Raw genomic sequence first — 12,148 nt, forward strand, 5'->3', positions numbered from 1 at the left:
TATATATATATATATATACACATATACATATACACATATATACATACATACATATAAATAAATGAATGTGAGCTGCACAAGCTAGGCGAGTTTTGAAAACTTGCATTGCTGTCCATCATTCCTCTTGTTTTTCAGACTAAACTTCTGGAGCAAAAGCTGAGCTCTAATCTAACCTGTAAGAATCATTTCCCTTATTTGGGCTTGAGGACATGTGTATCTGAAGCAGGACATATAGGCCCTCTCACGGCTGATGTCATCAAGCACATGTTGGCAACAGCAGTGGCGTTCTTCTGCGCCAGCTTTCCCGAGGAGTTAGAAAGCTTTAAACATTGAATTTAAACTGTTACCAGAGAGGGAATAAGCTTTGTACAAGCTTCAAACCCAGCGACTGTCAGTCTGACGATGACATAGCCTCTGGGAGAGACAATATTTTGGGGCTTCCAGTGTAGCCAGCAGATATCTGGGCCACATCCTCTTTTCTTCCACTTACTCTCCTCTCATTGCTGAAAGTCAGCTGCTGTACATTATCATAGTCATTACATGACACTATGGACAGTGAAGCACACACCGTCTCCTCAGCTGTGATTTAAATCAGCGGAACTGAACATCTGACAGGTGAAGCAAATGTCCTTTATTAGTTTTCCAAATTCTGAGCATGCAGCATTAATGTGAATCACCTGTGTGGGCCAAACATTACGTAACTTCCACCGCAGTCTAGCTGCTGTTCAGCTGAGCCTGCAGCTACAGTTTAAACCTCGGCTACGTCCAGGTTAGCAGGTTAGTGCCGCGTAAGGCTGCTGGGTGGGGTTATTGAGACTTACTGGCTCTTTGTAGAGTACTCGCGTATGGAGTCCAAGAAGAGCTTCTGGATTGGGTCCATTTGAGCTGAAGGTCACAGAAAGACAAAATACATCAAACTCATTTCTCGTCACAGAAAAATACTCATAAACCAACTTCATGCGTTTGGATATCAGTCCATTTGGCTCGAACAAGTAATACTAAACAACCAGTCTGATGTTAACTGTAACGCTCATGCACAGAACAGCACCGGGAAGTGGTAGACAGAGGAGCCACGTCCAGGGTCAGACAGGAGAGAAGGTGTAAGAGTCAGTCGACAGGTTAAGAGGTGTGATAGGTCATGCTAGGCAACACATTCACAGAGCTACTGGAAGGTAAAGGTCGCCAACAATCAAACAAAACCTCTCAACAGTGAACTCAAAGAACACGTTTGCTCCACACACAGCAACCACGGGGCTTTTACCACCAAAGAAGGTTTACATATCACGCATTAACAAAATACACCCACCAATAGGATCACACATGTAGGGATTGATTACATTCATTTTACCACGAGACTCCCCAATAAGTGTGAGAAGTGTAAGGGACGAAGGAGGAGAGAAGTTTAAATAAATAAGGTGACAGCTGCAGCCTTCTCCTTCACCTCTGGAAACACCTTTAACATTACCTTTGTGTTCAACAATCACCGATACAAAGTCAAGCAGAACAGCTCCATACAACCAGAACACAACACTGGGAGCTGCACGGTGCTGGAAGTTATCTTCTTTCACATTGAAGATCTTTTTAAGGAAGACTGGAAATGAAAGTGGGGATCTTAAAACCACATAGAACATCTGTATGAGTAGAAGGTGGGAAGAGCAGATCACAGGGACTTATGCAGGAAGGTGAAGAGATGTTCTAGAGAAATGAGTGCAGTGAGCAGGCAGACATTAGTAAGTGAACAACAAAGGTCTACTGAAATGAACCATGCCAAACAGCTGTGCAGTTAAGAGATGAGTCATATGCAGGATGGCTGAAGCAGCACAAACACATAAGACAGTGAGTTTAACTACATCTACGTGAAAGGTGACCCAGCCATGTGGGGTATGAAGAAGGGAAGACATTGTTTCAGGTTTATGGGCTGGAATGGATCACTGAGTAACACTGAGAAACACTGAGGGACTATAAGGAGCAACCTGTGCAAGGCTAGAACAAAAGAAGTGTTTGTGATGTCAGGTATCTTTACGGTTTATCCTTACGCTCATCACAAACGACTACTGGATATTCATAGAAAAGGTGATTCAAATGATGCTGGTAGACTGGAGAGTCCACAGAGGAAAAGAGAAGGATTGTGGGGGAGGGGGCGGTTGTAGTGTGTACCCTCAAATGGTTCAACTGGTTCAGCTGGGGCGTCCGCCTGCAGCTCCTCTCCTGCAGCTTCAGCTACCACTGGAGCAGGGTCCACCAGCTCCTCGGTGCTCTCCACAGGGGCAGAAACTTCAGCTGCAGCCTCAGCAGCCGCCTCAGCAGGAGCAGCTTCAGCTTCTACGGGGGCTTCAGCAGGAGCAGCTTCAGCTTCTACGGGGGCTTCAGCAGGAGCAGCTTCAGCTTCAGCGGCAGCTTCCACAACTGGTGCAGCTTCTGCAGCAGGGGCTTCAGGAGCAGCTTTGACAGGAACTTCAGCAGCAGGTTCGACAACCGGTTCTGCTGGAGCAGCTTCAACCGGAGCTTCACTAACTGGGGCAGCAGTTTCAGCTGCAGCAGCTTCCACTGCTAGAGCTGCAGCAACAGATGCTACAGCTTCAACCACTGGTACAGCTTCAGCAACCACTTCAGCCACAGCTTCAACCACTGGTACAGCTTCAGCAACCACTTCAGCCACAGCTTCAACCACTGGTACTGCTTCAGCAACCACTGGTACAGCCTCAATAACAGGTGTGGCTTCAACTGCTGAGGCAGTTTCAGAGAGCGCTTCTACCACAGGGGTGGTTGCCACAGTCTCGGGTGCAGCAGCAGAGGGCGTGGGCTCTGCTGGTCTAGCTGCAGCTTCTGCTGCTGCTGCAGCGGCTGCTGATGATCCTTTCTTGGGAAACTCATATGACTTGTGCTGGACAAGTTTCTCTACATCAAAGTATGTTTTAACCTGGTCTTTGTCTAGGACAAAGAAGGAGGGCAAAAAGACAAGATGCATTATTGTTTTAAACATATGTATATAGTTGAATGACAAAATGTCCAACATTCTAAACAGAAGAGTCATTGATATACCAGAAGGTGGAATCCGTTACCAGTTTACAGGAAAATAAAGTGCAAAACAAGAAGCCTGTGAGTTAAGGGATACAGAAAACATATTGTAAAAAAGCTTCATGAAGACTCTTGATAGAAAAGAACAACTGTAAGCTCGACTACAGCAGCTTATATTGAGATAAAAAGGAGCACATTATAATCAGAAGGACCTAAATGCAACAATGGTCTGCTGACAGTGAGAAAGGTAAGTCATCTTCAAACCCTGTGGAAGGAAAGCCAGAAGGGAAAATAATAATAAAAGTGTCAGAAAAAAATGAAACGTGTGCATAAATTGCTGAATCGCAGTTAAAAAGGAGTCAATGCAACTCTATATCCTCATTGGTGTTCGAAGAGAAATCCGCCTTTACAGTCCCAATAGAGGCACCTGGACTTTGGGAATCTTCTGATACAGAGGACCAATACGATCCCAGTGCTTGGGTAAGAAGATGTGTGCCCGACTGTGTGGAAGCGGCTGGGATCATCATGTGGAAGGCAGACCGGATTCTGTACTTTAGACCAGATAGTGAAAAAGAGCCATGCCCTTTGTGTCCTTTTGTTCTTGGGTCCAACTAGACTGTTAGATTGATAGTTTGTCATTATACAGGAATGTGCATGCATGTTGTTTACTCCCTAGCTTCAGTACTAATTAAACACATTCTTTGAGACAACAGAGACCGTCCAGAGGAAATCGGTAATCTAATCTCAATGTTGTCAACCTCATAACCTGTAAAAACACATCCATACAAATCTGCAATATATGCTGAAATCCTGCAAATGCAGCTGGTTCCAATAGCAACATTACTCAAGAGCTCTCTTACACTGCAGCCATAACCAATCAGCTGCTGCATGTTATGCATTCTTAACTTTCCCAAAACATTGTTCCCAACAGTGCCCCAAACTGTCAAACATAACGGCTACAACCCAGCTTCATACTGGACAATGTTGTCATCAGTCACATGGGTTCAGCGTGCGGCAACCTTTGGGTCTGAAAAGTTAAGCCAGTGCAGAAGTGCCTTAAACTTGCACTAGACCCCAGCAGACCAACATATACCATTACCATATGACGCATTAGTTTGTTTATTATCATGAGCAGTTATGAAATGGGTAGATCAGACATGGTGGGATTTGGCTTGGGGGACCAGGGTCTGGCTTGGTTCACACTCCTCTCAGAGTTTAAGTTGCCCCCTCTCCCTCCAAATGGCCACTGCCAACTGGTATATAATACAAAACTGGAGACTTGGACTCTTTAGGTCTCGTTATTAGTACAATTAGTCACACAGCCCTTTGGCATGTTGATGTCACAATGAAAACAATCTTCATTTCCTGCTGTCCAAGACGTTTTCTGCACTGCTCAAGCAATGACAACATTGTTACGTCGTCCGGTGAGAGAGTTAGGTTACATATAATCAATTTAATGCTAATCACGTCATCACCCCGTCTCTGCAAAGTCTGACGTTAGTTTGGCATAAGTCGAGCAGATGAGCATTAAATAGTTCGCTAACGTAAGCGTGTTGTTGTTTGCTAGCGGTTAGCCCTCAGTCGGAAACATAACGCCAAAGATCAATAGAATATTGCACATATGTACGATTGCAATACAAATGCTAGACTGTGCTTGTATTTCTCTTTTCTAGTCTTCCGACCACTCAAAGCTCTCTAACACTACATGTCATCATTCACCCATTCACACACTGATGACAGGGCTACCATGCAAGGTGGGAATCTAACTAACAATCACACCCAATCATACACCACAGGAACAGCCTATTCGTGGTCTGGCAAATTGGGGTTAAGTGTCCAAGGACACATGGACATGGACTAACCAGGGATCGAACCAGCGACCCTCTGATGGAAGGACAGCCCTGCTCTACCACTGAACCACAGTCGCCCCCTGCAAGAGCATGTTGGCTAACGATAGCTTTCAGGTGGCAACAGGGGAGGAGAAGCAGCTGCCCCACTTACGGTCAAGATGGTTCCTTTCAAAGTGGACGGAGTGAGTTTCCCTCGCGTATAGTCGCGGCAACCATTTAGAGCCGTAACAAAATCTGACATCACTTCAAAGTTTTGAGACATGGTCGCTAATTTCTATTTCCATAGATTGTGGGCCTGTCACCCGTTTGTTGATCAGTTCATCTCTATTGATCTGTGGTGCATGACTCAGTACTGCTGCTGCTGTGACAGTGCTATAGACAAGGTTCTTGTCTACAAATAGAACTAAATGCATTCAGGGGCAGCAGCCTCTACTGTTGGGCCAGTCCTAACACACGGAGTCCATGGATTGTCACTGTGGTGCTGCTCAGCTCGGTAGCTTCCGAACTGCCGAACGAGTGCCGCTAACGTGCCACGGCCAGTAATCTCACTCACTGTCTCCCTAATGTAGCTGGTCCGTTAGTTAGGCTGTGACCTACTGAACCAAACCAATATTATATGACTTACTCATTACTTAGACAGCTAATGTAATGTGGACACTGCACAGACTCAATGCCTTTAGGATCACCGGGACCCAAATCTACCCTGTTAATGGCCTTGATCCATAATCTCCTTCAGTTCTATAATTAAAAAGCCTGCGATCCCCTCGAACATGAAACATCTGTATCAGTTAACTCCCCGTCATGTCAGCTTTGGAGCGTGGCTCTGCTAGGAATCCTGGGACGGCTGCTTTCTGCCCCGTAGCTGCGTAGACACCTCGGTCATACACTGCAGACTGGTGCAGTGTATGACCAAGGTGTTTGAGTGAGGAGAATGATGCTTTTACCCACCGGTGCAGTATCCCTGGTTACCCCTGTAGAAGTCTATGAGAACATGACTCTACTTCTCTCTTGATTTATTACCTCAGTAAACATTGTAAACATGAGTTTATGGTCTCAATCTCTAGTTTCAAGTCTTCTTCAATACAGCATGATGTTCATTTAGTAACTTATGGTCCATTTAGAGTCACACAGACCATAAAGCAGGGGATGCTTTAGGGCGGGGCTACACAGTGACTGACAGGTCTCTACCGAGGTGTTGTCCGTGTTTTGTTCTTACAACTTAAACCCTTTCACAGTGTTTTCACTTCATGAAAGACATCAAACGTCTTATTCAGCAGTCGTCTTATCCACCCTCTCCAGTTCAGACAAAATGCTGAACTCTGGGCTTCAGAACGGCAGACCACAAATCAATGGGTGACATCTTATACACAGTATACGAGTTTCTGCAGAATATTCACAACTCATTTATTTGGAAAAAATAAATAATGTAGTGGAGTATATGTGGGTCCAATCTCGAAAACTGTTGCGTAATGCAGTCGGCTGACAGTAAACGAACATCATATCTCCACCAACGCCAGGACAACCCATATGTTATTAGTCCACTAGATAGACTACTCAGTAATAACATAATTTGACCTGTTTGCTGTCATGTGATGTATGTCGGTCTGACTGCATTATGCGATTAAAGCTCTGCCTCATGTGACAGCAGCGACTCTCTGAAACCTACCTGAGTTGTTCTTTTTTGACGGCTTCTTGGAACCTCCGGATTTTGTGCTGAGGGCCGCAGCTGCAGGTGCTCTACTCGGAGTAATCCAGCTCTCAGCCCGCAAACACTGAGACACACACACCACATTAGATTCAGCTCTTTTCTTACCTTGAAAAAGGAGCACAGTTTAAGTGAGCAGGACTCGCTAAAAGTCTCACTCAAATATGAACTAGCGGATTAGGCTGTCATCTCTAAGTCACTGACACCACATTGTATTAGTGAGGTTTTATAGTCCACAACCTTTACTTATTTTTCATTTTAGTAGTTTCAAGATTGTAATAAATACATTTGATTCCAGGCTGTGTGATGCATCAGCTCTTAATGGATGCAACAGTCGGCTATGTGATGTTTACACCAAGTGAAACATCTATTGTATGTCTTGTGTATCAACGCTTCCACAGAATCCAGACACATTTCTACCCTTTGAGAAGTTGGGATCTCCACCACAACGTAAATAAAGTAGTTTGTAATAACGTCCCACTGATCGCCAAGTGTGGTGCAAGTGATTTAAAAGCCTTAAATCCAGTCGAGACACAAATGAGACTCTTCAGAGGAAACAAGAGCAGTAGCATCTGAAGCCAGGACCCAGCGTGCTCACGGACATTCCTGAGCAGCGACCAGCTGCTGGGCCTGCGTCCTGGAAAGCTTCCCCACTGAGGCGTGCAGTTAGACAACCAACAGCCTACAATAGATAGCTCAACCGTGTGCTTATAGTTGCATAATTCATTAAGAAAGACACGCATTTAAAGCAGCACGCATTGAGCAGAGTCCGTTGCTAGCTTGAGGGACTGAAGAAGCTGGTTCTGGATCAGCTAACAGCTCCACGGACACTAGCAGACCCGGAGAAAGCGCCGATAACCCGGTTCACGGCACCGCACTCCGCTGACCGAGCACGGCACGGGAACGACCGAATACAGTGAAGTGGTTCACGTTACAAATGGATTACCTTGACACTGCTCAGTCGTCCCATCCTCAGCAAAGCCGCCATCTTTCCGTACAGCCTGCCTGTGCTGCACATCAAGTACAAATTAATCAAGACAACAATGACCGTTACCACGTCAAAATACCTTCAACGTGCAACGACAGCGAGTTCTATCAGCACCGTGCAAGAAACAGAACCGCAATCTAACCGGCGGTGGTCAAGTGTCTGACCTTGTCCCAGCCTGCAGTGAGGAGACCGAACTACTATCAACGAATGAGAGGACCGGTTACCTGGTCCCCTGTCGAGAGATACCGCGGTTCTGTTCGTGCGTTCAGCTGGTCGGGTCTCTAGAAGCAGCTCACAGCAGCGTGGACATGGACCGGTCCTTTATGTAACACACGAAACCGTCTTTTATGTAACGCTAACGCGTGAAGGGAGCCACGCCCCCTCCGAGCCCCATGTGTCGTCCTTTGTCAGCTTGTGTGTTTCTTGTGACAGTCTGTGGTGAACCTGTGTGTAATGCTAATGCTGCTACTAACTAACGTTATAACGTGAATGCAGACGCTGTGCCGTAAAGCTGTGTGTGGTCTGCGGCTCACTTTTCGCACTAAAAGGAGCGTTTAGTGTGAACGGTGGCAGCTTAAGCAATACACGTCCTCCTCCTCGTGTACTTTCAGCAATACACGTCCTCCTCCTCGTGTACTTTAAGCAATACACGTCCTCCTCCTCGTGTACTTTAAGCAATACACGTCCTCCTCCTCGTGTACTTTAAGCAACACACGTCCTCCTCCTCGTGTACTGTAATGGTTTCATACAGTCTATGGGGGTCTATATGTCTGTTCTATGAGGAACCCTCTCATCACCACCAACACGCACGTTGACGCTCTCGTGCATCTCATGTGTACATTCTGTACTTTTTCGAGGGGGCGTGAGTCGTGTGGTTTGTGACGCAATTAGCGCGCGACAAAATACAGTTCCCCGCGTGGGCTACCGTCGCGTGATACACACACAACAACCATGACTGCCGTTGGCTTCTGTGGAGAGTGGTTTATTTTCGCCTGCGACAAGAAACTCGTAGCAATTGACAGCAAACAGGCCAGGTTTGAATCCCTCTAATCATCAGTGTCGTTATGTGTTGATGTTGTTCGCCTGTGGATCATGTTGTCTGTACTGACTCGCAGAGTTCGCCTGTGGATCATGTTGTCTGTACTGACTCGCAGAGTTCGCCTGTGGATCAGGTTGTCTGTACTGACTCGCAGAGTTAGCCAGCTGACCGTCTTTGCACGGAGAGATGTCGAGGTTCATCACAGTGCACATGCGTTTGGACATGTGTGTGAAGATGTGTTATCTGTGTGACACAGGTTGGCCTTTATCTCAGCATCATGCCCACCACCTTGTGTGGTGCTGTCTTCATCCACAAAGTGTTGTCAATGCAAGGAGAGCGCTGGTATCCTCCTGCTGCAGCAGCACTGTGATCAGACTGTGACTACTTCTTCAGTGTCAGTCAAGCTGAGGAAGATGACTTGTGTAGACTGCTGGTGTGGGTTGAAGACTCCTCTGAAGGACTTGAGTATCAATGTAAAACAATACCTCTTCAGTATCCTAAGTAGACATCTAATCATGTTTACTCATTCAAAGAAACCAGTTTTTCTCAAACATGAAATTGTGTCTAAACACAAGTAGCTGTGCAAGAACCAGCATCTCAATACAATAGTTTACAAATGATCCATTGAAATCATGAATTATCTGATTTAGTACTGAAACAATCTATTGATTTGTGTTGAAGCATTTCATTATTTTGGGTTCTCTGACTGGTTTCAGCTTCTCCAATAGTCTTCTCTATAGTCGGTGTTTGTAGCTTTGCATTTCTTCTCTGTCAGAAGACAAAATATAATAAGTATAGTAATAGTATAATAATGGCTGAAGCATCAATTTTCTTCACCTTTCTACAATAATACGGGTTTATGATTCATAATTGAATTATTAGTAACTGCTGATACACAATTTAAAATGAATAATTATTAAATAAAGCAATTAAGCAATAATAACACAAACCATAGTGTGTTACGTCCCCTTGTGGTGAGTGAAGGAGATATTTTAATAGAAGCCAGGGACTAACTCTACACCAACGGGATATTTAAAGAGACAGTTGAACTCAAACTAGATAAATTGGTGAGAAAATAACAAGTCATTATGAAAGTGGCATTGTGCAGGAACTCATTTGAATTTCTACTTTATTGCAGAGAATCGTTTGTGTTTGACTGCAGCACTGCTGAGAAGAAGCCAAAGAATGTGAAGGATGATACCAGCAGGTAAGAACAAGCACATGACTATATGATCTACCATCCACCATCATATACCAAACATGCCTCACTGTAGATAAGTAAATAGGAAGACACGTGCAAGAAGAGAAATGCATACAAAAAAGGAATGAAGACATTAAAGAGTAACTTATTTAACACCATTATGTTTTATGTTTTTTGGAATGAGAACAGATCCAAGGAAAGATGAATAGAATATACTTGGAACATGAATTGTATTGTAACAGCTGTTGCTTGTCTCTGCCGTCTGCAGTGATGGCGGTGCCTCAGAGGAAACAGGAAGTGACAAAGTCCTTGCCTTCGCCGTGGCTTCATCTGGAAAGCTGGTGGCGCTGACCGATGACACCAAGAGACTGGTCCTGTTTCACTGTGAGCCGTCATGGCAGTGTATCAGCATCAGGTACGACTTCATCCACAGCAGATCCATGTACTGTACAGATCAGGATGCAATGTGTTAATAGTTGCTGTGCGTGTCTGTGTGTTACACAGGTGGGTGGTGAGGAGATGTACCTCCCTGATATTCAGCCAGGCAGAGGACGAGCTGCTGGCGACTGACAAATCAGGAGACGTGTACTCCTTCTCAGTGGTGGAGCCGCAGAGAGAGGGCGAGCTGAAGATGGGCCACCTGTCTATGCTGCTAGCTGTAGTAAGGAACACCAACGCTGGGCAGACAAAACTATCACAGCTGTAGTCTGGAGAACTCATTACAAAATGTCTCAATGTTTGCAGGTGTTTAAAGATTCACATTCAAATATATACGGGATACAAAAAGTGAGGTTCCTCCCCGGTTTAGGAGCTGCTGTGCTGTGTGACTTCTGTGCTGAGCACAAGATTCAAAGAGAGACCCAATCCTCTTGCTTGGGACTGAGGTAGTATTTTGGCAACTGGCAACTTTGGTAAACTATTTATTAGAATAATAATTCCTATAAAAATAAGAACATTTCAAAAACATGCGCTGCCGATCAAACAGCTTCCTGATGCAGTAGATATGACCTTCCGAGGTATCTCTGTATATCAATACTTCACCAAGGTCCACAGCACAGCCGTCCAGCCCAGACTCAGCATATTCACTAGACACTTGAATGAAGGTCACCGGTGAGTTCGCAACCCTAAAGTCATCACTCAAAAGGAGTGACTTCTCCAGCTCTTTGAGACTGTGGTACTTGCCAATATCCTTTGAGTGAATCAATTTACTAAGCCTGATCAACACCGTCTTCTATGCATGGCGTTGGATAAGCGTCATTTTGATTATGATAGTCTGTACAAAACCGAGGAATTTTATCTGCTTTAACCACAAGCAAACAAGGAGATGCCCAACTGAAAGAAGGTTCAGCAATATGTTTTGTTTCAGTACATTTAGCCCCGACACTGGACACCAGGTCCGGGTAAGTCCAAAGTGTTGAATAAAAGAATATGATGCATAATATTTGCTACCATCTTATGTTGCTGTATGGACAAAGGCACAATAATTGTTACCTCAATTCATTATGTTTAAAACCGCAAAGACCTTGTACCATATATAGCATATCTTTTTCCATTACTCTGCGTTCATCATTTGACATCCTGTAAATACGCTGGCGGACTGGCTTCACACGTTAATGACATGGTCTATCAAATGTGTACGAGTTTGAACGCCATTAAACAAACACAAGAACCACAGCAAGAACCTTAACTCTGGTGCCCCGGGGTCCCACCAGCACTACAAGAAAGAATATAAAAAAACATGTACCTCTCAAAGAACATGATGTTATTGCTACTTAAAGTGGCAATCTTGAAGATTTTCTTTTAAATACATGTTAAGTCACTATCTATCACTGAAGAGGGTAACACAGCCTATGGCCCACCAATTTTGGAACCCATCACTATCAGTCTGACGACAGGTATATCCTCTGGGTGCAGCGGGCTGTGTTACTGGGGTTCTCGTGGAGCCAGTGGATATCCAGGTCAAGACTTTCTTTTCCATGCGCTGCTCGTTTACAGTCATATTAGCAGCTTCAGATGTGAGACAGGTATTGGAGTTTAGAGACGGATGTACGGCCGAATTATTTCACAAGTAGCCATTTTACAAGCTAATTTTAAACAAACCCCAAAAAACCGAAATCTTCGTCGGGCAATAGTGGGTGGGTTCCCAGATTTCATTTCAGCCAATGTATTCCGCCTCTTTTACATTTGCATTACTATGATGAAGAAGTACTACCCTGAGCCTTCCACTTAGCACTTATTGTATTTATACTAGTTTGTTCCACTTATTGTATTTATGTTGGTTTGTTGCACTTATTGTATTTATGTTAGTTTGTTGCACTTATTGTATTCATGTTAGTTTGTTGCACTT

General features: G+C 44.6%; 2 protein-coding genes across 5 annotated transcripts in view; one reads left to right on the forward strand and one right to left on the reverse strand.

Annotated features, from left to right (window-relative positions):
* The window catches only part of LOC116395813 (testis-specific gene A8 protein), a 10,052-nt gene extending 1,882 nt beyond the window's left edge, over positions 1-8,170 (reverse strand). Inside the window, exons 1-5 of one of the 4 annotated variants that reach the window (XM_031869959.1) lie at positions 7,520-8,170; positions 6,535-6,640; positions 2,669-2,931; positions 2,158-2,626; positions 822-885 (exon numbers count right to left, since the gene is read on the reverse strand). In XM_031869959.1, the coding sequence (XP_031725819.1) occupies positions 822-885; positions 2,158-2,626; positions 2,669-2,931; positions 6,535-6,640; positions 7,520-7,591 (974 nt within the window). In that variant the 5' untranslated portion in view covers positions 7,592-8,170. Of the gene's footprint in view, positions 1-821; positions 886-2,157; positions 2,932-6,534; positions 6,641-7,519 lie in introns of all 4 variants that reach the window. The other 3 variants (XM_031869958.1, XM_031869957.1, XM_031869956.1) reach the window with 3 other exon arrangements.
* A 96-nt stretch (positions 8,171-8,266) lies between these two features.
* The window catches only part of wdr4 (WD repeat domain 4), a 14,026-nt gene continuing 10,144 nt past the window's right edge, over positions 8,267-12,148 (forward strand). Inside the window, exons 1-4 of the mRNA XM_031869954.1 lie at positions 8,267-8,595; positions 9,739-9,807; positions 10,070-10,216; positions 10,306-10,462. Of these exons, the coding sequence (XP_031725814.1) occupies positions 8,513-8,595; positions 9,739-9,807; positions 10,070-10,216; positions 10,306-10,462 (456 nt within the window). The 5' untranslated portion in view covers positions 8,267-8,512. The remainder of the gene's footprint in view (positions 8,596-9,738; positions 9,808-10,069; positions 10,217-10,305; positions 10,463-12,148) is intronic.

This window comes from Anarrhichthys ocellatus, unplaced genomic scaffold, assembly GCF_004355925.1.
Source record: "Anarrhichthys ocellatus isolate YVR2014 unplaced genomic scaffold, GSC_Weel_1.0 scaffold50, whole genome shotgun sequence".
NCBI lineage: Eukaryota > Metazoa > Chordata > Actinopteri > Perciformes > Anarhichadidae > Anarrhichthys > Anarrhichthys ocellatus.